This window comes from Nerophis ophidion, linkage group LG18, assembly GCF_033978795.1.
Source record: "Nerophis ophidion isolate RoL-2023_Sa linkage group LG18, RoL_Noph_v1.0, whole genome shotgun sequence".
NCBI classification, from domain to species: domain Eukaryota; kingdom Metazoa; phylum Chordata; class Actinopteri; order Syngnathiformes; family Syngnathidae; genus Nerophis; species Nerophis ophidion.
The window spans coordinates 21,844,797-21,871,937 of NC_084628.1; the positions used below are offsets into that span (position 1 = coordinate 21,844,797).

The following is a 27,141-nucleotide window of genomic DNA, read 5'->3' on the forward strand; positions in this document are numbered from 1 at the left end:
CTTTAGCCACACAAACACACGGTGATTCCTTGTTTAAAATTCCTGGAGGTGTAACTTTCCTATGGATCAGAGCGCGGTCAAAAGAACATGGATCCCTACCAAATGTCAACCAGCAGGTTTCGGTGAGAAATTTGTGGTTAAAAAGTCAATTTTTACCGGAGAAAAGCTGAGCTTGTGCCGTCCATAGCTGCCGTCAACTCCCCTGAGACTTTGGCGTCAAGACACCCGTGGAGACACCCTTCCGACTATCAGGTATTATTAAAACTCACTAAAACACTAGCATCACAATAGAAAGATAAGGGTTTTCCCAGAATTAACCTAGTAAATGTGTCTAAAAACATCGGAATCCGTCCCAATGCAATCGCATTTCTTTTAACTTTAAAAAAAAAAATAATAATTCTAGTCCGTCGCTATCAATATTCTCAAACACGAATCTTTCATCTTTGCTCAAATTAATGGGGAAATTGTCGTTTTCTCGGTCCAAATAGCACTTTTTGTTGGAGGCTCCCATTAAAAACAATGTGAATATGTGAGGCGCCATTAAACATGTGACGTCATCGTCTGCGACTTCCGGTAGAGGCAGGGCATTTCTCTTAGCACCGAAAGTTGCAAACTTCATCGTGGATGTTCTCTACTAAATCCTTTCAGCAAAAATATGGCTACATCGCGAAATGATCAAGTATGACACATAGAATGGACCTACTATCCCTGTTTAAATAGGAAAGTCTCATTTCAGAAGGCCTTTAAGAGATTCTTTGGCGTACCACTAGTGGTACCCGTTCCACAGTTTGAGAATCACTGGAGTACATGTTTAATACATGTACTCCTATCTGAGCCTACACGAGTGCCGTTGCCGGGCGGGCTGGGCATAGGAGAGCGGGTTCAGGGGCGTTACATTAAAAAGGTGGAAAGGGGGGATGTAAAGGGGTGTAAGGGGATTGGGGTGGGGGGGCTGCAACAGCAGCTCCTCATTGATCTTTTCATCTCGGAAACCTTCAGCTCTTTATGAGACTTCACTGTGATTTATGCGCCGCAGGCGGCCATTTCTACCACATGGACCACCTGACAGTTGACTGGCTCCGCCTACCTCTCTCTTTCTCTCACACGCATGCACACAGGGGCCTAAATCATATGTTGTACGCAGCGCTGTGAAGAGGTGACTCACTGTGGGTCTAATAAAGCTGCACTTGTGTGGGCTTTGATCGCTCTTAACATTGCTGGACTGGGATCTCACCAATGCGCAGTATAACAAGCCGGAACCAGGATCCTACGGGCCAGCTGGCATCTATTTGTTCAGGTCTATAGAGGCTAATGTCTGTCCAGCATCAAACTAAGGCAAATAGACACACCAAACAACTTGACACTGACTTCAAAGTATAGAGTGAGACTCAAATCAGCACCAAATAGTACACCTTCACACTGCAGTCTACGATGTCCAGGTCGGAAATCTTCTCAAATCACATCTTTTTATGTGTCCATTCACATATAAAAAAAAAAATGCAATGTCTCAGATGAACGCAAACTGACACGTATGCAGACATGGCGCCATGCCGTCACATGTGCTGCAGTGTTTACGAAAGTACCGTATTTTCCGGACTAAAAGGCGCACTTAAAATCCTCTTTTTTTCCTCAAAACTCAACAGTGCGCCTTATTACCCAGTGCGCCTAAAGTACGGAATAATTCTTGTTTTGCTTAACGACCTCGAAGCTATCTTTTTTGGTACATGGTGTAATGATAAGTGTGACCAGTAGATGGCAGTCGAACATAAGAGATACGTGTAGACTGCACTATGATGGCAGTCACACACAAGAGATATGTGTAGACTGCAATATGACTCAAGTAAACAACACCAACATTTTATATGTTCCATTGAAAATACAGAACATTACACACAGAACTCAAAAATCTATCAAAATGTTTTAGTACGATTTTGGTAAGCTATGAAGCCACAACACTTGATGTGCTTAAACATTCGAGTATTATTATGGTGTGTGTATAAGGTAATACATATTATCTGGCGCTTTGTTTCGCAATATCATGCAAAAGCAACTTTTCTTAACTTCTGGTACCTGCTGATCTGTATTTGGGATCTGCATAGGTCCTGAAAAATTGCGTGTGTCCGCCTTTATAATCCGTGCCAACACCTTAGTTGATAAGCTTTTTCTTTTTGTCTATCTTCTTGTTATTGGACATTCATCTTCCGCTGTTGCCATTTCTAAAATAAAGTAGTGTAAAGTTCTTACTTATATCTGTCAGTAAACTCGACATGAAAGCGCTAAAACATACCGGTGTAGTGAGTTTACATTATTCACCCAAGGAACTTTAGTTATTAGAGTTTCGTTTGGCCGGTTTTTCACAAGACACAATTACAGCGTTGTTGTTGTTTCCGGATGCGGAGATGCTGCTCCGTTATTGATTTAAGTAAATTCTGAATGTCAGTAAAACAGTTAGCTCCATCTTTTGACACTTCTTCCACTTGCGTCCTTGCACGCTACACCGCTACAACAAAGATGACAGAGAAAAGACGCTGCCAAAGGTGAGCTACGTAAATAAAACCGCCCACAAAACGGTGCATCCTGAAGCGACTCTCACAAAGCGGCTTGAAGATTATCTATAAAACATAATCCATGCAACATTTTGACCAAAGAACCATTACATGTTATGGAGACAACAAGAAAATGTTTTCAATTTAGAAAAAATATACGACTCCTTTAATGCACACTATAAACTGGTGCGCCTTATTTATAAAAAAAAAAAAAATCAAAAATAGACCATTCATCAGCAGTGCGCCTTATAATCCGGTGCGCCCTATGGTCCCGAAATTACGGTAATCATGGCTCTTATTCTATTAGGTAGCATTTTGGCGTTTTGACATTGTGGCACATCTGTCAGATGTCCGATGTTTGCTCCGAAGAGCCTCTGAGGGAGGAGTCGGAGACAAGAGTGGTGGAACACTGACGTGAGTTTTCTACTTATTTGTCAACTATTTATTATACAACCGTCGATTTTGGCGAATAATTATGACGCTTATCGCTCTTTGATGATGTAATGGTCGAAGGAACGAGACCAACACGCGATCGTTCAGACTGATACAGGTCCGATACAGGAGACATATGGACAAAAAAATCGAAATTGACCTCGAAATGAAGGGAAACGTCATTTTTGGGTTAATGTCCAAGCCTCCACAAAGTTCCTAAAGCAGGGGTATCTCTGGCCTTGTTCACACTTCAGGTCCTGTATCGGATTCTTGCATGTCAATGTAGGCATTGCAATTCTGACTTTTTCGAATGCGACCCAGGCCTTTTTCGTACATGGAAATAAATCGGAAATGCATACCTGCCAACTATTGAAACTCAAAAATAGTTTCAGTATTCAGACGGGTTAGATTGTGGCTAAAACCTTCACATTTGTCATAACCAGAGGCAACTTTTGACACACAAAAAAACTGCAAAAATTAGACAAAATTTAACTACTAAAAAAAAAAAAACTTAGAACCAAATAAAAAAATTCGAAATTTCAAAGTATTACAGACGGACAGAGAGACAGACAGGGTTATATGACTATTTACAGTACAGGTGGGATAATAATGATGCATATTATTTTTCAATAATAATGTAATTTATAGACATATTTTTATCCTTATATGAACATGTGAAATTTAATCATTATTCAACTTACTGTGTTTAATAATAAATATGAATTGAAATCGTCCCAGCTTGAAGAACATACATGTAATTTTATTCGATTATTTGAATAATGTCTAAGTGATGACATCAGATTAACTGCAAAATGTTAAAACGTATAGTACCATAGGTTACATAATAGATGTCTTTGAAACTATAATTTTTTTTTTTAAATTAAATTACTGTCGTTTCTCAAATAAAAATAACTCCTTAAAAATAATCTTAGAGCTGCAATATTTTAACATGCCCTATGAAAATAACACTGTCGCCTGGATATCAAATTTTAAAAATACTAAAAAAAATGACCTATCATTTTAAAATAGTATTTTGTTAGTTACAAAATAAGGGAGAGGAAATGAGGCATTTACTAAATTAATTCAGTTTTAGTGCGTATTTCCTTACTTACCAGGTGTGAACACTAAAGGAGACCTTTCCTTTCTTCCATCCCAACATTACTGCAGCATAAAGTGAAGTTTGCGTAATTTTCCTCTTTTCTTGAAAGGATAATTATTCCTGGATAGGCTTTGGAATATTCTTCACGGAATAACGGTGATTTTATTTTTGGTTTAAGACTTGTTTGCGATTTTTCTCCAGCTGATTCCATGACCGTCTATTCCGTTGAGAACAATGGCTATTTGGTGCTGAGCGTTTGGCAGTGGAGCTATAAATAGCTTCTCGCACAGCATACGGAATCGCTCCACAGGTAGTTATCAGAGCAGTGCCGATTGTAATTGATTTGATACGGTTCTTTCGCGATTTCCCGAATAAACATTTTTCAAAGGATTTTTAAGGTAATAAATTTTATTGGAAAACTGTACTTTTTACCAGTGGAGCCGTAAAACGGAATGGCCGATCAAAAACCGTACTCATTACGAGAAAACTGTAGTTGTTGGCAGGTATGGATACGTATCGGATGCGACTGCAGTCTGAACGCTCTGCTCACGTTCATCCGACCAATATGTCATCAAATAGTGATTGGTGTCATAATTTTTGGCCAAAATAGACAGTTGCAAAATCAATAGTTGACAAATGAGCAGAAAACTGGCAGAAAACTCCCATCAATGTTCCACAACTCCTAGCTGTCTAACTGCTCACCGACGCGCTCGTCGGAGCAGACGTCGAAGCAAACGTCCCGCAAATGTTTACCCTAATCCTTCATAATCATCAAAGAGCAATAACTCGGTTCAAAAAATGCTGATTGCACAAAATCCTTGAAATTGCCAGAAATGCGACTGACTACAATTGGAGCCACGATTACAAAAAAAAATCCCACCCTGCAGTGTGAACGTTGCCTGAAGTTCCCCAAATAAAACTATAGGATGATTGGTGTCACAGTGCAAAAGAAACAAAATAGCTAACGTTAAAAAAAATTGTTACGTAACCATAAAAGTTGTTTGATTTAAGCCTGGTTCTCCCCCTCCAAACCCCTCTGAGTAGCAAGTAGAGGTGGGAAGCTTTGGCAACCTTCATATTCAATAACAATTGCGATTAAAAATCAATTATTGATGCATCTTAAATGCATGTATATTGATGCAGTTTTACATTTATTTTTGTTTCCTTAAAAAAGTCTTACTCACTTGCAACTTAAAAAAAAATCATTTGTAATAAGAAACAACTAAAATAATTCCCACATTTATTAAAAGAAAATGTGTGCAAAACTGGAACATAAGTGCCCTAAAATAAAAGAACTGGTCGGATCTCTCTGTGAGATGGCTCGCTGCAGAGCACCAAATTTTAGAACTGTTTGCATTACTTTATTTAAAAAAAATAGATCGATTATCGATTATTGACGTTTACTAATCGATTCTATACTCCTTCCATGTCCGAATTGGGATGCGTCTAAAAATCTATTATTTCCCCTACCCCAGACGTGCACCTCCAAAAACAAATCCAACCTGAAGTCACGATGTCGCAGACCATAAAATGCTGTGACTGGTCAGCTTGGACTACATTTATTCCTGTGTATATGTGACTTTGCAAACGCTTCCCTTTTCAGATTAATACTTGCACTCAAAGTGATTGTCACTCCAAAACGTCTCGCTTTAATTGCCATTGTTCGCTCACGACGAAGGAAGCTAACAGGCTAGTTTGATTGTTCCTTTTTGAGGTAACACTCCAGAAAACACAGCGCACTCGCATTTCAGTGGAGAATTGCACGCAACCCAGACCCACACCTGTAAAAGGATCAAGCTGAAGCGCATTCACTCCTATGGTCTGGTGCGGATCAAAAATGAAAAAAGGAACCTTGGTGTCCAATTCAGTGCGCTTGGTTTAGTGTTTAAAGCTAAAGGGTTTTTTTTTTACCAGGTGAAATGTAACAAAGATGACATAAATAGTATAAAGATGTCATCAATCAGGCAGTCTGGGTCTGCCAGTCTGATCAGGTCCTGGGTTATGTGGACTGCGTTCATCAAATGAACCATACCAGCAAAGCAAACCGATAGAGTTTGCTTTAACCCATCCATCCATTTTTTACCGTGTGTAGCTTTTGGTGTGCCACAGAGCTGGCGTCAAACCCAGGTGTACTCTGGCGGAAGGTAATACACCTTGGACAAGTCACCACCTCGGGCCAACACGGACAGACAACCATAACTATAACTAAAAAAATAATTATTACATTATAAAAACATAACAAAATTATATATTTCTTCAAGAAATTGTCAATAAAATGTAAGTCCAAATGAAAATAGAGCTTAACTGCTTGAGTCATAATTTTTGCGCTTATGAAACTCCTCTAAGACTTCAGCTCTAGACTTCTGTTAGTTTAAGATTGTCAATAATGCTTCTTAATTAGTTTTTGTCATGCACCCTCTTGAGAATATTTTTTCCCCGCCTCCTCTAAATTTAAATACAATTGAGAACTTGATATTATTTGTTTTTCCGCACAAACCACTCAATGAGTTGCTGGCACCAGTAAATAAAAATAGAACTCATTTTTATTTAATTAAAACCTGACAATATTTATGTATTTATTACATTTTAATAACCAGTCAACTGAAGGGTTATGTATGTTCACTTGGTCATATTACCTGGTTGAGCCTGTTGATTAAGTCCTAGCTGGAGGCTTATGTATTGTTCAAAAATAAAAAAAAGACACTAATGCTAGAAGTCCTTCGCCTGTCAAGCCACCCCACTATTTCAACAGCACTGCTTTAACCAGACTAAAAATGAAGAGTGTGAACGCAACCTAACAAAAGATGATGTAAATAGCTGTTTAGACACTGTCGTCGATAACAATCAGCATTTTGGCAATCCTGCTGACAAACTGCAATAAAAACAGACCTCTTTGTTGAGATAATGCTTTGAAGAAAAAGAAAAGCCGCAGGTTTCTATGTATCAACATTTACATCTCAGTATTTATCATTATTTTTCTTGGAAACAGGTTTTAGTTCTAAATCGCGCATGAGACAAAACATTGTCAACAGCAGCAAACTCAAATAATGACATGGTGTGCATGAGGTCAAAGGTCATGAGGACTAATCAACTGGGCAGCATGAAGCAAAGAAAGACATGGAAATGGGCGTCATGGATACAGTATAAACAACATTAGCATGCCTTCATGAGCAGTGTACGTGTTCTATTTAAGTGTGGTTGCTGCATTGAAGAAGGTCAAAGGTTACTTGTAGAAACAGGTAGAAGTTGTCTTACCATGGCTCTCAGTTTCTTGGTCTGGGAAAACAATGCCTTCACTTTCAAAAAGGGGCTGCAGGAAGGCCACTACAGAGAGAGGAAGCACAGGGGGGGGTTGGGGTAGGGTGGTAGGGTGTGGCGTCAACTAATGGTTCAGAGAAACAACCAATAGGAGCACAAACCTCAAAGTTGTCCAAAGAGCTAAAGTAATTTTTTTTTAGCTGTCACTATCATTAGATTGTGACTAAAAGACATTTGAACAAGTTAAGGCTTTCACTTTCGCCCTGTTGGCGAAGCCAGCTCAATCGCTGCTTATCATCATCACCACCATCATCATCATCATCATCATCCCAACCTTTTCATTTGTCTAAATGCCTGCCGCACTCATCATCCCCCAGGGAAGAGGGCACGGGTGGGCTTTTACACGCAGCACTAAGCCGCAGTTAAACATTAGATCACAATCTGACCTCACTCACTAATCAAAACATCGCCATCAGTACGGACTTTAACACTATACTGCCAAACAGTACGCGTGTAAAAGGCACTGACGTAGGCTGTACACCAACATAAACAGTACTGACTTAAACAGCACTGGTGTCAACAGTATTGACTTCAACAGTAAATCATAAACAGTACAGATGTAAACAGCGCAACATAAACAGTACTGATGTAAACTGTATTGACTTCAACAGTAAATCATAAACAGTACAGATGTAAACAGTGGAACATAAACAGTACTGATGTAAACTGTATTGACTTAAACAGTTTAACATAAACAGTACTGACTTAAACAGTACTTTGGAATCAGTATTGACTTAAACAGTATATCATAAACCGTACTGACTTAAACAGTACAACATAAACCGTACTGACTTGAAAAGTATCAATGTAAACAGTCCTGACTTAAACAGTATAACATAAACACTATAACATAAGCAGTACTGATGCAAACAGTATTGACTTAAACGGTATAACGTAAACAGTACTGACTTAAACAGTACTGATGAAAACTGTATTGACTTACACAGTATAACATAAACAGTTCTGATGTAAACAGTATTCATTTAAACAGTATACTAACATCAACAGTACTGACTTTAACGGTACTGAAGGAAACAGTATTGACTTAAACAGTATACTAACCTAGACAGTAATGACTGAAACCGTACTGATGGAAACAGTATTGACTTTAACTGTTTACTAACATAAAATGTACTGATGTAAAAAGTACTGAATTAAATAGTGCCCAAACAAACAGTACTGATGTAAACAGTATCAACTTAAACAGTACACTAACATAAACAGTACTGATGTAAACAGTACTGACTTAAACATTACACTAACATAAACAGTACTGATTTGAACAGTACCAACTTAAACAGTATAAACAATACTGATTTAAACAGTACCGACTTAAACAGTATACTAACATAAACAGTACTGATCTAAAAGTACTGACTTAAACAGTACTGATGTAAACAGTACCGACTTTAACTGTCAAAAGAGTACTGATTTAAACAGGACTGACTTAAACAGTACACTAACATAAACAGTACTGATTTGAACAGTACCAACTTAAACAGTATAAACAATACTGATTTGAACAGTACCGACTTAAACAATATACAAACAAACAGTACCGATGTAAACAGTACCAACTTAAACAGTATACTAACATAAACAGTACTGATCTAAACAGTACTGACTTAAACAGTACTGATGTAAACAGTACCGACTTTAACTGTCAAAAGAGTACTGATTAAAAACAGTACCGACTTAAACAGTATACTAACATATACAGTATTGATGTAAACAGTACTGACCTAAACAGTACACTAACATAAACAGTACTGACTTATATACTAACATAATTGGTAATGATTTTAAAGAGTACCGACTTAAACAGTACTGATTTAAACAGAATACTAACATAAACGGTACTGATGTTAACCGTACCGACTTAAACAGTATAAAGAGTACTGATTTCAACAGAACAAACTTCAACAGTGTACCACCATAAACAGTACTGATGTAAACAGTACTGACTTCAACAGTATACTAACATAAACAGGTAAACAGTTAAACAGTGTACCACCATAAACAGTACTGACTTAAACAATATACCACCATAAACAGTATACTATGTAAACAATACTGATTTAAACAGTATACTACCATGAACAGTACTGATGTAAACAGTACTGACTTAAACAGTACACTAACATAAAGATCGGCAACATAAAGCTACAGACTAAAGCCTGCAGTGATGGACATATCAGTGATTTAGGTGACTATTAAAGAGCACATTGATTGAAGAGGCTAATCAAAGCTGAAGCTGCAGATGTTCCCTGATAGTCTTCCATGCAAGTAGGTCACACAGACCTCTGCAAAGACATCAGGGATGGTTTGATGCAGCACAGATTTAACAGGTTTAAAATCATTGAACAAAATCTTTCATCAGTAAAAAAAATAACAAAGCAATGAGTGTCTTAGGTTGTTTTTGTGTACATCTTTAAGTCGTCTGCATAATTACCGGCTAAAATGTCACAAAAACAAGAGTAGAGCTTTGTGGAATATTCCAGTGACCTGATCAAGAACCTTAAGATTCACAATGCCTATTTCAAAAATGAGTGTTTAGGGTTACATTTAGCTGTGCATGTAACATTTGCACCCACTTGAAATACACACACATGCATTTCACTACAGTGTGAAACACATTTCCCCGTGAGTGCATATTGCACGGACTATTTACACATTTGGAAGTTGTATTTCTTGACACTTGCACAGTAGCGTGCACCACTGTGCCTTTGTACAGTACAGCAGTAAATGTGTCTGCAGGTGCTGTTGATGATGGCGTGCATGAGTCTCCGGATGGTTGGAATGCTGTGATGAGATGCATGACAGCATGTAAACAAAACAAACAAAAACAAGTATGGAGATAGACTGCCATGCAGACGGCATCTTGCTAATATTAATAGTAATAATCGTGCACTGGCGGTTTGGCGATGGTGGCTGATGTGTGAGATTATCACAAGGTCATGATGCCTTCACGCACCAGCCGCATCCGGATTTCACTTGTTTACGTCCTCCTCCTTCCTCCGTGCGGAGCTTAGTTAAAAAACACACACACAGCCGAGTTAGAGGCGAGGCTATAGCGGGCTGCTTTCCTCCATCAGCATCTCTCAATTGTTTCATGGCCATCGCGCACGACGCGGATAAAAAACGCTCCGTTAAACGCGTTGAAGGCGATAATAATCATAAAGATAATAAGCAATAACAATAAAGCGCATCAATCTGCTTGCGTGGCCGCCTGTGGGCCCACAACCGAAGCACCGCATCCGCCCACCGCATCTCTTACCTCCCGTGTTGGTGCGCTTGGTGCTGCTGGCCTCGGTGGGGGTCTCCAGGGGTCTTTTGCGCGAGTCCGGAGGGTCGGCCTCCATGTGGGGCTGCTGGTTGTGGTGGAGCGGGGTGGCGAAGAGGCCGTTCTGCTGCACTGCTCCGCCGGCCATCATGTTTGCTCTCGGATGATTAAATCCCCCCTTCCCTTTGCTCGGCTATGGCGCTCTTGACGCAGCGTGGCCGCGCAGGCGAGTCCTCGGAGGAGTATTGCGCGCGCGCGCGTCCGCAATATCGGCGAAGACTCAAAACTGAACGGGGAGGGGTGGGGGGGCACGCACGCGATCGGGAGATGCTGTGCACGCGGGTGAGAGAGGGAGGAGGAGGGAGGAGGGAGAAGAGAAGATTCCAGGAGAGGAGAGGCTGGCTGGTGAGGCGCGTGCACGAGACGTCAGTCTTCCATCAAGCGCGAGTCGTTGCGCTGCGCATTCACGTATACACGACTAGGTGCGAGGTGCGGGGGCGCGCCTCTGGCACTGCTGCTGCCAGCCTCTGCCAAATCAATCCGGCGCAAAAAAAAAAAAAAAGAAAAGGACGAAGAAGACGAAGATGATGAAGGAGCGGCGCAAGAAAAGGATCCGAGCGCGTTCGTGCCTGGTTGTCAGGAGCGCGCAGACACCCCGTGGTGGGGCGACGAGGGCGGCGGAGGGAGAAGGAGACGTTGACTGCTTCTCTGGCTGAAGATGCTGCAGTCTTTGCTTTCACAGCATCCCTCCTCTCACTGGGTGGAGGGGCGCTGACGTCACAGGGCCGCGCGGTGCCTTCAGGGGCCTCACGTTAACTACAACTCCGTAGCATTTTCCCTTGCAGAACAACCGATTCTTCATTCGGCGCCTTCGCAGACCGAGCAATGTTGTGACCCGTGTCAATATTTGTACACAAACAACCAAAGTACATATTGCACACATACTGGTCACTTCATTAGGTACAGAATCTACAGTAAGCTCCAATGCAAAGAGAGTAATTAATAGTCACTTTTGATTAACACTGTCAGAGAGAGGTTTATGAATAGATAATAAATAATAGCTTGTAGTCTGCTATGCAACAACACAAGCATCCCAATGAGGACTGTTTCCAATATTTTTTAATGTCAAACAGCCGGAGTCCATTTGTGTTCCACTGCATAGACTCCAAAAAGCCACAAAATGTAGCACCCTGCAGTGACAAGCTATACAACTACAGTAGAAGCAATCGTCAATATGATCAATCATAATATACTCCGTCAACATTATTATCTTGGTGAGTTGTATGCTATTATTATTATTATTATTATTCCTCCGAGATAATTGGCCTGTTCGTCCACAGCGAACTCCTCCAAGTGTGGCCCCACCTTTCAAGGAGTCGCCTCACATGAACACACCTTTTCATCCCGAGTGACCGGTGACAAGGATGCCATGTCAACGCTCATGTGACTCACCTGAGTGCGTTGACATCTCGGGGGCGCCTCAACTGGGGGGATCTGAAGAGAGAGGGATCTGAAGAGAGAGGAATCTTCGGCGGCTGCGGTCCGCCCGGGAGCGACGTATCCTCCTCGCTCTTCCTCTCCGGCTGCTAGTCGCTCACACACGTGCGCGGTCTCAGGCGGACGGGCGAGCACCATCAGTCCCTCTTCTGTCCAGTGCACGGATGCAGAGCGCCCTCATCGCCTCCTGCAGCTTGTAGTCAAGGTGACATTGCCTGCGTGCACACACACACACACACACGCACGCACACACACACACAGTTTCACACGGCCATGACAGAATGCAGAGGGGAGCCAGCGCACCGTTCTAGCAGGGAGTATACGTGGCAGCTCGTTTGGGGCCTGTGCACTGGCACCTTTAGGTCCGAGCTGCATTCACGGCTCCATCCAGATGTTTCTACGCATGTGGAAAAAGTCAAGCAGTAAAGCACACTGCCCGACGGTATTTTGGCTTATTTTTTGACAAAACTATACAAGCGCAGCTGTGCTACAGATGTTGGGTTCTGGGAACTTCCTTTTGACACCTGCCACCGACAAAACAACGCCACGTGCCGCATGCAGGAAGATGCATTGACCAAAAATACTTCAGGTCCAAATATGACACTGAGAGATTGGGATGACCATAAAGCTCCAAAAGAACTTTATCATTTGCAATAAACATCTTTCTCTGAGAGGCTACGGCAGCCATTGAAGCACGTTCTGCAGAGGCTGACATTTTTAGACTATGGCGTCATCTGCTGGTGGGAATACAGAAGAACAGCACAGTCATTATTTTGTTGTACAGTAGAAACTGTAAAGCAGAGGTGTCAAACTTGTTTTCATTGAGGGCCACATTGCAGTACAGAGTGCCGCTTTTAACAATGACTAATATATGAATATACATGTGTATATATAATACATTAACAACGTATTTTTTTATGACAGTGCAAAAAAAATAAAAAATAAAATACTTTAAAAACTGGCAGCTCAGTCATCAGAATTTTACAGTAAAAGCAGTGTTTTTTTTACAGCATGTAAAAAAATGGAATAAGTGGAATGGAATGGAGAAACAATACCACTGTTTTAAGTGCTGCCAGTTGTTCTTTTTACCGTAAAAATCTTGTTGTTTTAATGTTCTTTTTGTTCTTTTTAATGTTTTAGTGTCTTACTGTATTTGGAAAAAAAACAGTACCAAAGTTGATTTTACAGAAAAAAACTCAGTCGGCGGAATTTAGCCTTGAAATATATTGTCAATTGTACAGTTTATAATTTGATTGATCATTTGTTTTGAAATCATAAGTCAAGCAGATATTTAAGTACAGTATTTATCTTTTTTTTAACAAAACATATTTTTGGAATACATGATAATACAATATTTTGATAATATTGAATCTTAAAAGATATTCAATTGCATGCAGTACATGATTTTTAATGTCAAAAGGGAAAAAAACACAATTTTTGTAAGAAAAGATTAAGCGTTTTATTAAGGCATATTAATTCCAGGCTTTCGCGGGCCACATAAAATAATGTGGCGAGCCATATTTGGCCCCCCGGGCCTTGAACTTGAAACCTGTGCTCTAAAGTCAAATGTACTGCACTTAAGGACGGAATTTGGATTAAAGTTGCAGTAGAGTGCAAAAATAAGTTGACTTTATATGCTTATTTGTGTTTCATTGTATCCAGTAAACCAAAGTATGTGAAAACACAGTTTAAAGGCCTACTGAAATTAGATTTTCTTAATTAAACAGGGATAGCAGGTCCATTTTATGTGTCATACTTGATAATTTCGCGATATTGGCATATTTTTGCTGAAAGGATTTAGTAGAGAACATCCACGATAAAGTTTGCAACTGGAGAAAAGCCCTGCCTCTACCGGAAGTCGCAGACGATGATGTCACACGTTGAGGGCTCATATATTCACATTTTTTTTAATGGGAGCCTCCAACAAAAACAGCTATTCAGACCGAGAAAACGACAATTTCCCCATTAATTTGAGTGAGGATGAAAGATTTGTGTTTGAGGATATTGATGGTGATGGACTAGAAAAAAAACCACAAAAAAAAACAAGTTAAAAAAAAACTAAACGCGATGCTAGTGTTTTAGTGAGTTTAACAGTATAGTCGGAAGTGTACGTCCACGGCCGGGTGTTGACGCACAGTGTCTCCTGGAAGTTGACGCCAGTTGTATGGACGGCACAAGCTCAGCTGATATCCGGTAAGAGGCGACTTTTTAACCACAATTTTCTCGCCGAAACCTGCTGGTTGACATGTTCGCTGTGATCCATACTAAAGTTTTACCTCCGTAAATTTTAAACAAGGAATCACCGTCTGTTTGTGTGGCTTAAGGCTAAAGCTTCCCAACTCCGTCTTTCTACTTTGACTTCTCCAATATTAATTGAACAAATTGCAAAAGATTCAGCAACACAGATGTCCAAAATACTGTGTAATTATGCCGTTAAAGCAGACGACTTTTAGCTGTGTGTGTACGCAGCGCTCATATTCATAAAAGCCTGTGACGTCACGCGTACACGTCATCATTACGCTACGTTTTCTAGAAAAATGTCCCGGGAAATTTAGAATTGCAACCTAAACTAAAAAGCCTGTATTGGCATGTGTTGCAATGTTAATATTTCATCATTGATATATAAACTATCAGACTGCGTGGTGGGTAGTAGTGGGTTTCAGTAGGCCTTTAAACGTCCCAAAATTCCACAAATTCAGCCATTCACAAATTTCTCATTCAGTCATCCATTTTGAATATTGCACTCTGAACACCTTTGGCTATTTTCGGGGACTGACGTCACTGGAGTAACACTTCTGCACTCTGACCGTATCGTCAGATCAATCATACTGGAAATACGCAAAAATTGGAAAGAGATGTGCTGTCTATCATTAACAATCTCTATGTAAGATAAGAACACACGTATTGCTTTTTTTATGCATACTGGAAATACGCAAAAATTGGAAAGAGATGTGCTGTCTATCATTAACAATCCTTATGTAAGATAAGAACACACGTTTGGCTTTTTTTATGCATTCGAAATCGTAAATAAATAGCTAACAATTGGGTCAAGGGATCCAGGGTACTCCATTGCGTCCATGATTCTCTCCAAAAACATCCAGAAAGCGCCAACAATACTCCATTTACGTGTCGTGACCTAAAAATGAACCAAATATTGAGTAATATTGTTATTATAAGCGCAAATGCATAACAGTGAGCTAGTGCTAGCTTACCCGGCTATTGTTGACACACTGAGCCGACGGCTGTTTCTGCTTTGTCTCAACGTTGCTAAAAGTAAATTCTAGATTATAATTCATTCATCTCTCACCTGCTGGTAGACAAATGTGGCCATGGACCGACTGAGTGGTCGACTTTGACGTCTCCTGAAACGGCGATATAGACCCTACAAGACGTATTGTAATTGATTCTTCATCTAAACGGAGTTATGTCAGCGTCCCGTCGGTCGGCATCTGAGCGAGAGTGGAAATATGTGGAAAAGTGTTTGTTTTGTTTTGCTTTGTTAGTGTTAATTTGTATGTTTATCACCTAGCAATGCTGCTGATGCTGTAGTACCACAATAAAGCTACATCCGCCTAGTAGCAGTTGGCTTCTAAAACTAATTGCTCATCCTCTTCGTGTTCGGGCTCAAAAATATTAAGTTTTGATCATAATTTTTTCCAAAGTAATCCTTGTTGGCTCTCACAGAGTCTGCTTGATTAGCATTGTTGTTGATAGGGAAGGGATCTGTGGTTCCTAGCGCGACATCACTCAAAATCTCTCAAAATGGCTTGGGAATTTCTGTGAGATTGATACAATGTTGATCATATCTATTTATCCGCAAACTTTGAAAGTGTTTTGGTGTCATAAATCAAACTAATATGATAACTTAAGCAACGGGTGTCCAAAGTTTTTCCACAAAAGGCATCACACTAAAACAATCTAAGCGTGCAGGGGCCATTTAGATATTTGTAATTTTCAAACCCAATACAATATATAGTTTTTTTTTCTTTGTTTAGGATTCTCCTAAAGTCTGGTGCCAAGAACCCGGAAGGGCCTCAGTCATAAAAATGTTAAAAAATAATTTTATAATAATATTTTTTTTTAATGCTTAAACATCCTGGTCAACTTCAGATGTTTGAAATATTTTTAATGTATTTTATTTAGTATTTTAATGTTGTTTGGCCTTTTTGTTGAACAAAACCTTTTTTTTTTGGCAAAAACACAAAATATGCATCATACCCACAAATGTTCATAGTAGGGCAGCACGTGTGCCTCACAATACAAAGGTCATGGGTTCAATCCCGGGCTTGAAATCTTTGCATGTTCTCCCTGTGACTGCGTGGGTTCCCCCCGGGTACTCCGCACCTGGGGATAGGCTGATTGGCAACACTAAATGGGCCCTAGTGTGTGAATGTGAGTGTGAATGTTGTCTGTCTATCTGTGTTGGCCATGCGATGAGGTGGCGACTTGTCCAGGGAGTACCCCCTCTTCCGCCTGAAGCAGCTGGGATAGGCTCCAGCACCCCCGCAATCCCAAAAATGAATGGATGGGTGTTCAAAGTGGAATATTTGACGGGAAGTAATTGGAGCCTTAAATCAATAATTCATAACAACATTGATCTTGATTCTTTATTACTTTTTGAGCAATGACGGTTTTAAAAAAAAAATCCCACAAAAATTCTAAGGGAAAGAAAAAGGCCCCACTCATAAACGTGTTAAAAATAAGTCATTCATTATTTTTATTATTATTTTTACTTTACGCTATGGTCCTAAATATACAGTACACATTTTTATAAATTTTTAATGGATTTTGGGGTTTTTTGTTTTATTCTCTTTTCGTCAAAGAAAACGTATTAATGAAATATTTCCCCAATGGGTAAATTATTTATACCAAGATTGATTTTGAGTCATTATTTTTAAAGTTTTAAATAATAAAAATGTTTTATATGACATTTATTGTATTTTTGGATTATTTCTCCCCAAAAAAAACAAAAGAGGCAATGTTAAAGGAGAATATATACAGTATATTGTATGTATACAGTGAATTCATTGCAACAAAAAAAAATTTAAAAATAATTTCACCTGTATATGTTTTCTTCGGAACAGTACTACTTTTACAATGTGTTGCCGACTGTTAAAAAATTAGCTGCGGGCCACACTTTGGAAACCGCTGGCTTAAATTGTTAAGGAAAAAATACAAGACTAACAGTTAGAAATCCAACTGCAACAAAATAGATTATGTAGAATGTATATCAACGGATATATAGCTTATTATATAGACAGACACAGACACAGTGTCTGTCTATATAGTATGGAGCCTGAGTGCTGGAAGTGCAAACGTCGCCACCAATCCAAAGTCAAACTCACCAATGGACACTTTAATCACTTCTTGTCTCCCCCGCTTCACATTTGCATGATTGCCCTCCTTGCTGACCCGCTCTCTGCCTCGCCTACGAGATCGATAGCAGAGTCAATGGAGGAGGAGGGAGCACTCTATGAGATTGAAAGGATGATGTCAGTCGCTGAAGTCACAAAGAGAAAATGACTAGTACGAGGGATGTAGTGATAAAACGGTATTAACGATAAACCGCGCTAAAGCTCCCGGAGGCTGGCACTAGTGTTGCACCAGGCACTTTTGGTATTGTTGTCATATCGTGATAATGCATGTTGACGACACATTCTAGCTGTGACTTGCCAATTTGACAGAGACAAGCGAACAAAGGCGTACTCAACGCAATGTAGCGCCCTTGCCAGTGGTGCCAAGCCACTTCTAAACCACTAAACCTTGCCTCTATTTTGGCAAATACAGTAAAGCCCAAACGTTTGGACACACTGTCTCTTCATTCAATTGGTTTTCTTTATTTTCATAACCATTAACAATTGTCACTGAAAGCCTCAAAACTATGAATGAACTTTATTTATGAACTAAACAAATAAAGGAGATAACTGAAAACATGTTTTATGTTCTAGTTTCTTCAAAATAGCCACCCTTTGCTCTGATTACTGCCTTGCACACTCTTGGCATTCTTTTGATGAGCTTCAAGCACACCTGTGAAGTGAAAAACATTTCAGGTGACTACCTCTTGAAGTTCATCGAGAGAATGCCAAGAGTTTGCAAAAAAGTAATCAGAGCAAAGGATGGCTATTTTGAAGGAACTAGAATACAAAACATGTTTTCAGTTATTTCACCATTTTTTTTTTTAAGTACATAACTCCACACGTGTTCATTCATAGTTTTGATGCCTTTAGTGACAATCTGCAATAGTCGTGAAAATTAAGAAAACATATTGAATGAAAAGGTGTGTCCAAACTATTGGCCTGTTCAGTATTTCTAAGTATGTTTCTTTCATGTACATTATCAATGGAGGATAAGGATTAGCTAATCGTGCTACAATACACCGAACGGGGGAGCAAAAATGCGTAGCTAACCGCTAAGCTAGGACTCTTGAATGTAAACAGATGTGGGCGGATCGATACAAATATTGGCAGTAATGATACAAAGTATCAGTTAATGGTCGATACTACAGGGATTGGACCTATTTTTTTTATTATCACAAAATCTTTTTTGTAATGTTATTTCTTTACAAACTCAGAAAATAAAGGCCACAATTATGTTTTTTTTAATTTTATTATCTTGCACCGTATGACCAATACTGCCCCTGTAAATGGTCCTATACGCATATTTGTAGTATCTTCCAGACCTATTGTAACGTATCCAAACAACAGACAAATACACGCGTATTACATTTGACCAGAAGTGTAGATAGAAACATTTTACAACAGAAAATAACCAAATATTAACAGTAAATTAACAGGTAGATTATTAATAATTTTGAGAAAGTAATCCAATCCAAAAATAATGCATATGCCAAATTAGGAGCCATTGTAGTCCGTTTTGAAATGGCCCTATTATCATTTATATGCCAAATAAAATATTGTGACATATACTGTTATTGCAAGAGGCTGCAATTTATATGTCAAATCGCCCTTTTATCGTTAACACTACCGTTTTATTTATCTAATTATGCCCCCAAAGGGAATAAGCAGAAGAAAATGGATGGATGGATGGACAGGCCAAAGGTTTGGAAACACCTTCTCATTTCAATGCGTTTTCTTTATTTTCATGACTACTTACATTGTAGATTGTCACTGAAGGCATCAAAACTATGACATCTGTGAAGTAAAAACCTTTTCAGGTGACTACCTCTTGAAGCTCATCGAGAGAATGCCAAGAGTGTGCAAACCAGTAATTTGAGCAAAGGGTGGCTATTTTGAAGAAACAAGAATATAAAACATGTTTTCAGTTATTTCACCTTTTTTGTGTTCATTCATAGTTTTGATGCCTTCAGTGACAATATACAATGTAAATGATGAAGACCCTTTGAATGAGAAGGTGTGTCCAAAATGTTGGCCTGTACTGTATATAATTAACTGAAAGATTTCTGGGGTACGAATGATATTTCACTGAGAATATCTCTAGTTTTACATGCAGAAAATGAGGGGAACATGTACTGTAGTAAGTTATTGTCCAAGTAAAGTGGTACCTGGGGATACAAGTTGAATCGGTTCTGTGATGCGCTAATGGCTAGCTAGCTTAAATGCTAACACGAATACCAGCGACAGTAATGTCTTCCCCATTAAAAACCGGTACAACCGGATATATTACAATATAATATACACAGAGGAATATGACATGCAGTATAAGACAAGGTATAACACTTTTACAAATCCAATTGGGAGAAGATAAACATATTTCATCACCAAATAATACCGTGATAATAATAAGTCTGAACAAGAGGAGACTAATTTGAGATTTTCATCCTGCACAAAATACTCTTCTTTACTTTTTTATTAATAATCATTATGGGTTTAACGGTTCCATTTAACAACAATTTGATTCGATTCACAATTTGTGGCTGCTGATACGATTCAGGGACGACAATATTTTTTTAGAACGATAAGATAGGAAACGATTCAGTGAGTTGAAAATACTCAAGTGAGTGTGAAATAGATAGTGGATACACGACATTACAGGTGACAATTCCAATATTCCTGTTATTTCCTGTAAGGGAATGATGGATGAATGAATGATTTCTATAAACATACAAGTAAACATCAATTAATGGCCAATGCATTCACATCTTATTTGAATAAAGTGCAACCAACACTTTAGGTTGAATTAACAACAGGAAACCTTTTCTGCTCTCATTTACATTAAAATGTAAAAAAAAAGTACAGTAACCAACATTTCAATAGTAGATCTACCTGCTACTTCTGCTTTTGTTTTTCAACATTAAATAACACAATATTAATATAAAAAATAAAGTAAACATTTCCTCAGGTCGAATTAAGAGTGGGTTTTCCTGCTACTTTGACTGTTGTTTTTTGACAAAAATAATACAAATACAAAATAAATTAATACAAAAAAATTAAGTGACTAAATTAATATAAAATATAAAGTGCAACCAAATCTGTTTAGGTTAAATGAGCAGTAATTTGACCTGCTTCTACTCTTATTTTAGTAAACGGCTACAGTAGCGGAGAAAAGTCCCAAAAAATGCAAACGCCAAACACAATAACATACAACCACAAAGCAATAACTTTCAGCTATAGCACGATTGCAAAAGCAGCAACAAATACAAACGCCACAGCACAATGACTATGAACCAATACAACGACGGAACAGACGAGACAGTGGACAAATTTCGGCGGCTCACTGACTTCCTGAGACGGAAAGTTGAAAACAGTGTCATGATCGAAGTTGGGAAAGTAACCATTTTTTAAGTCATAAAAAAAACAACTTTATTTTTAGCAATACTAAAATACTATGTTCAGAAACTTGGTTCCCTTGTCACTTCCATTGTATACGTCGCCTCCCTTGTGGTTTAAAGTTGTGTTTTGGCTTTATATTATTGTGTTGTGGCGCTTATATTTGTTGTGGCTTTTGCAACTGAGCTGTAGCCAAAAAGTTGTTGTGGCGCAATTTACTGTATGATATTGCCCCGCGACCCGACCTCGGATAAGCGTAAGAAGATGGATGGATGGATATTGCCTTTTCGCACTTGCATTTGTTGTACCTTTCTCAGCAGCCGTAGCTATCCTCCAGTTTTATTTTGACTCATGCCAATGACGTCACAGACGGACAGACACACTTTAATACTTAATATAAATTCTGTAGTTCCTGAATCCAATGTTTTCCTTCTTTTCGTACCAATAAAATCCTTTTAAAACAATGTTGAATCGACACCTATCTTCCGGAAGGCAAACTTGCCGAGCACAGATCCATAGGAATATAAATCGATATATCAGTTTATCTTTACACCCCTAATAGTCATCTTTGATTGATTGAAACTTTTGTTAGTAGATTGCACAGTACATTACATATTCCGTACAATCGACCACTAAATGGTAACACCGAATACGTTTGTCAACTTGTTTAAGTTAAACGAAGTTAAGTTTAACAAAACTTGTTTAAGTTAAAAGTTTAATCAATCCATCAATCAATCAATCCAATCAACTCCATCTTGCTCTTTCTGTCTCTGCCCCTCCCTCATTAAATGCTGCTGCGTGCACACACCTTCACAATTTGTTTTGTTTTTAACCCCTTCTTAACCCTGGATGTACATTGAAAATACATGCAGCCCTAACTCAAAATTTGAGGCATTTAAGAAACCCCGCCCGGACAGCCCCGCAAAAGAGGACATGTCCGAAAAGAGGACGTATGGTCAGTCTAATTTAATTTGGGGTCTACGTTAATCAATTCATGGTGTATAATGTTCCTTTATACCAGGGGTCACCAACACGCTTGCCCAGGTAGCCCGTAAGGATCAGATGAGCAGCCCCTTGTCCTGTTCTAAAAATAGCTCAAATAGCAGCACTTACCAGTGAGCTGCCTGTATTTTTATTTTTTATTTTTTTATTTACTAGCAAGCTGGTCTCGCTTTGCTCAACGTGTTTTAATTTTAAGAGAGACAAAACTCAAATAGAATTTGAAAATCCCCAAAAATATTTCAAAGACTTGGTCTTCACTTGTTTAAATAAATTCATTTATTTTTTACTTTGCTTCTTATAACTTTCAGAAAAACAATTTTAGAGCAAAGAATACAACCTTAAAAAGGATTTTAGGATTTTTAAACACATATTACTTCTTTAAATCCCTTCCTGACAATTTAAATTAATGTTCAAGTAAATTTTTATTTATTTATTGTAAAGAATAATAAATACATTTGAATTTAATTCTTCATTTTAGCTTCTGTTTTTTCGACAAAGAATATTTGTGAAATATTTATCAAACTTATGATTAAAATCTCCTCTCAGAGCTGCCACCTTACCGTGGTAGAGGAGTTTGCGTGTCCCAATGATCCTAGGAGCTATGTTGTCTGGGGGCTTTATGCCCCCTGGTAGGGTCTCCCAAGGCAAACTGGTCCTAGGTGAGGGACCAGACAAAGAGCAGCTCGAAAACCTCTATGAAAAGTAAAAACAAAGGACCCAGATTTCCCTCGCCCGGACGCGGGTCACCGGGGCCCCCCTCTGGAGCCAGGCCCGGAGGTGGGGCACGATGGCGAGCGCCTGGTGGCCGGGCCTGTACCCATGGGGCCCGGCCGGGCACAGCCCGAAGAGGCAACGTGGGTCCCCCCTCCAATGGGCTCACCACCCATAGCAGGGGCCATAGAGGTCGGGTGCAATGTGAGCTGGGCGGCAGCCGAAGGCAGGGCACTTGGCGGTCCGATCCTCGGCTACATAAGCTCGCTCTTGGGACGTGGAACGTCACCTCACTGGGGGTAAAGGAGCCTGAGCTAGTGCGCGAAGTAGAGAAATTCCGGCTGGATGTAGTCGGACTCACTTCGACGCACAGCAAGGGCTCTGGAACCACTTCTCTTGAAAGGGGCTGGACTCTCTTTCACTCTGGCGTGGCCGGCAGTGAGAGGCGACGGGCTGGGGTGGCAATTCTGGTTTCCCCCCGGCTTAAAGCCTGCACGTTGGAGTTCAACCCAGTGGACGAAAGGGTAGCCTCCCTCCGCCTTCGGGTGGGGGGACGGGTCCTGACTGTTGTTTGTGCTTACGCACCAAACAACAGTTCAGAGTACCCACCCTTTTTGGGAACACTCGAGGGAGTACTGGAGAGTGCTCCCCCGGGTGATTCCCTTGTCCTACTGGGGGACTTCAACGCTCATGTTGGTAACGACAGTGAAACCTGGAGAGGTGTGATTGGGAAGAATGGTCGCCCGGATCTAAACCCGAGTGGTGTTTTGTTATTGGACTTCTGTGCTCGTCACAGTTTGTCCATTACAAACACCATGTTCAAACATAAGGGTGTCCATATGTGCACTTGGCACCAGGACACCCTAGGCCGCAGTTCCATGATCGACTTTGTAGTTGTGTCATCGGATTTGCGGCCTCATGTTTTGGACACTCGGGTAAAGAGAGGAGCGGAGCTTTCTACCGATCACCACCTGGTGGTGAGTTGGCTGCGATGGTGGGGGAGGATGCCGGACAGACCTGGCAGGCCCAAACGCATTGTGAGGGTTTGCTGGGAACGTCTGGCAGAGTCTCCTGTCAGAGAAAGTTTCAATTCCCACCTCCGGAGAAACTTTGAACATGTCACGAGGGAGGTGCTGGACATTGAATCCGAGTGGACCATGTTCCGCACCTCTATTGTCGAGGCGGCTGATCGTAGCTGTGGCCGCAAGGTAGTTGGTGCTTGTCGTGGCGGTAATCCTAGAACCCGCTGGTGGACACCAGCGGTGAGGGATGCCGTCAAGCTGAAGAAGGAGTCCTACCAGGTTCTTTTGGCTCATAGGACTCCAGAGGCAGTGGACAGGTACCGACAGGCCAAGCGGTGTGCAGCTTCAGCGGTCACAGAGGCAAAAACTCGGATATGGGAAAAGTTTGGGGAAGCCATGGAAAATGACTTCCGGATGGCTTCGAAGCGATTCTGGACCACCATCCGCCGCCTCAGGAAGGGGAAGCAGTGCACTGTCAACACCGTGTATGGTGCGGATGGTGTTCTGCTGACCTCAACTGCGGATGTTGTGGATAGGTGGAAGGAATACTTTGAAGACCTCCTCAATCCCACCAACACGTCTTCCTATGAGGAAGCAGTGCCTGGGGAATCTGTGGTGGACTCTCCTATTTCTGGGGCTGAGGTTGCTGAGGTAGTTAAAAAGCTCCTCGGTGGCAAGGCCCCAGGGGTGGATGAGATCCGCCCGGAGTTCCTTAAGGCTCTGGATGCTGTGGGGCTGTCTTGGTTGACAAGACTCTGCAGCATCGCGTGGACATCGGGGGCGGTACCTCTGGATTGGCAGACCGGGGTGGTGGTCCCTCTATTTAAGAAGGGGGACCGGAGGGTGTGTTCCAACTATCGTGGAATCACACTCCTCAGCCTTCCCCGTAAGGTTTATTCAGGTGTACTGGAGAGGAGGCTACGCCGGATAGTCGAACCTCGGATTCAGGAGGAACAGTGTGGTTTTCGTCCTGGTCGTGGAACTGTGGACTAGCTCTATACTCTCGGCAGGGTTCTTGAGGGTGCATGGGAGTTTGCCCAACCAGTCTACATGTGCTTTGTGGACTTGGAGAAGGCATTCGACCGTGTCCCTCGGGAAGTCCTGTGGGGAGTGCTCAGAGAGAATGGGGTATCGGACTGTCTTATTATGGCAGTCCGATCCCTGTACGATCAGTGTCAGAGCTTGGTCCGCATTGCTGGCAGTAAGTCGGACACGTTTCCAGTGAGGGTTGGACTCCGCCAAGGCTGTCCTTTGTCACCGATTCTGTTCATAACTTTTATGGACAGAATTTCTAGGCGCAGTCAAGGCATTGAGGGGTTCCGGTTTGGTGGCCGCGGGATTAGGTCTCTGCTTTTTGCAGACGATGTGGTCCTGTTGGCTTCATCTGGCCGGGATCTTCAGCTCTCACTGGATCGGTTCGCAGCCGAGTGTGAAGCGGCCGGAATGAGAATCAGCACCTCCTAATCCGAGTCCATGGTTCTCTCCCGGAAAAGGGTGGAGTGCCATCTCCGGGTTGGGGAGGAGACCCTGCCCCAAGTGGAGGAGTTCAAGTACCTAGGAGTCTTGTTCACGAGTGGGGGAAGAGTGGATCGTGAGATCGACAGGCGGATCGGTGCGGCGTCTTCAGTAATGCGGACGTTGTACCGATCTGTTGTGGTGAAGAAGGAGCTGAGCCGGAAGGCAAAGCTCTCAATTTACCGGTCGATCTACGTTCCCATCCTCACCTATGGTCATGAGCTTTGGGTCATGACCGAAAGGATAAGATCACGGGTACAAGCGGCCGAAATGAGTTTCCTCCGCCGTGTGGCGGGGCTCTCCCTTAGAGATAGGGTGAGAAGCTCTGTCATCCGGGAGGAACTCAAAGTAAAGCCGCTGCTCCTCCACATGGAGAGGAGCCAGATGAGGTGGTTCGGGCATCTGGTCAGGATGCCACCCGAACGCCTCCCGAGGGAGGTGTTTAGGGCACGTCCAACCGGTGGAGGCCTCGGGGAAGACCCAGGACACGTTGGGAAGACTATGTCTCCCGGCTGGCCTGGGAACGCCTCGGGATCCCCCGGGAAGAGCTAGACGAAGTGGCTGGGGAGAGGGAAGTCTGGGCTTTCCTGCTTAGGCTGCTGCCCCCGCGACCCGACCTCGGATAAGCGGAAGAAGATGGATGGATGGATGGATGATTAAAAATCCCAAAAAATATTCTGGCAAATCTTGAAAATCCGTAGAATCGAATTTAAATCTTATTTCAAAGTGGATTTTAACCTGTTTAAAACATGTCATCAAAATTGAAAAATTATTCTTAATCAGGAAAAATTACTAATGATGTTCCATAAATTCTTTTTAAATTTTTTTTCAAAAAGATTCGAATTAGCTAGTTTTTCTCTTAATTTTTTTCGGTTGAATTTTGAATGTTAAAGAGTCGAAATTGAAGATGAACAATTTTTCAAAATTTAATTTCAATTTTTTTCCTTTTCTCCTCTTTCATACCGTTCAATTAAGTGGTTTTTTTCATCATTTATTATCTACAAAAAACCTTCCGTAAAAGGAAAAAAAATGTACGACGGAATGAGAGACAGATAAATATATATATATATATATATATATATATATATATATATATATATATATATTTAAGGTAAATTGGGCAAATTGTCTATTTCTGGAAATTCATTTAAGTGTGTATCAAACTGGTAGCCCTTCGCATTAGTCAGTACCCAAGAAGTAGCTCTTGGTTTGAAAAAGGTTGGTGACCCCTGCTTTATACATACCAGCACAGCGATAAACGACAGCACTATTGGTTATCTTTTATTTTGAAATTACATTTCCTTCCCAGCTGTGTCTTATAAGTTCTATTATTGCACAGTTGTAATTGCTTGAACAGCTCAAAACGACCTACTTTCTTTGCTCAACTTATGTTAATAATTCCTGCTATTTAGTGTGTGCTTATTTCTTACCTGCAAATACACATAGAAGATGATGGGAAAGCGAGATTGTTGGAAGTACAAACATATTTGGTGAAGTCCTGGCAGCCATCTTGACTGTTTTGTAGCTGATAAACATCATATTCGGTTCATGCACCAGACTCCACAACATTTGTCTTGTGACAGCTAAACAAGGTCTGTATCAAAACAGTTCCTTATTTTGAAAGCCAGTACACCACTCAGTAGAATCAGCAAATAAAAATAATTAATTAAAACTAATAACTGCAGTTAGAAGATGATGGGTTGCATCCGCCTAGCTTAGTGCCTAACCGGAAATGGAACAGTGCCCACCAAATGTATGGGTTAAAAAAAAAGAGTACCACTCCATTCCTGTAGATGGGAGTGATGTAGCGTATAACTGGTTGACAATTGCCAATCATTTGAAGGACATAAAACGTCTGTAAAATAAGTAATAAAGAAAAAAAGAAAAGTAAAAAACACCAGTGTATACTAGAATAATAAAACACACAAAATAGGCCAATTAAATTCAGGCAGTGCTTCAAAGGCCGTTT

General features: G+C 40.7%; 1 protein-coding gene across 4 annotated transcripts in view; it reads right to left on the minus strand.

The window, feature by feature from the left end:
* The window catches only part of nova2 (NOVA alternative splicing regulator 2), a 111,258-nt gene extending 84,370 nt beyond the window's left edge, over positions 1-26,888 (minus strand). The window contains exons 1-4 of one of the 4 annotated variants that reach the window (XM_061877616.1): positions 26,603-26,888; positions 17,521-17,646; positions 12,131-12,390; positions 7,333-7,401 (exon numbers count right to left, since the gene is read on the minus strand). In XM_061877616.1, coding sequence (XP_061733600.1) covers positions 7,333-7,401; positions 12,131-12,146 — 85 coding nt within the window. In that variant the 5' untranslated portion in view covers positions 12,147-12,390; positions 17,521-17,646; positions 26,603-26,888. Of the gene's footprint in view, positions 1-7,332; positions 7,402-10,672; positions 11,418-12,130; positions 12,391-17,520; positions 17,647-26,602 lie in introns of those variants that run through there. The other 3 variants (XM_061877617.1, XM_061877614.1, XM_061877615.1) reach the window with 3 other exon arrangements.
* Between the last annotated feature and the right edge of the window lie 253 nt (positions 26,889-27,141).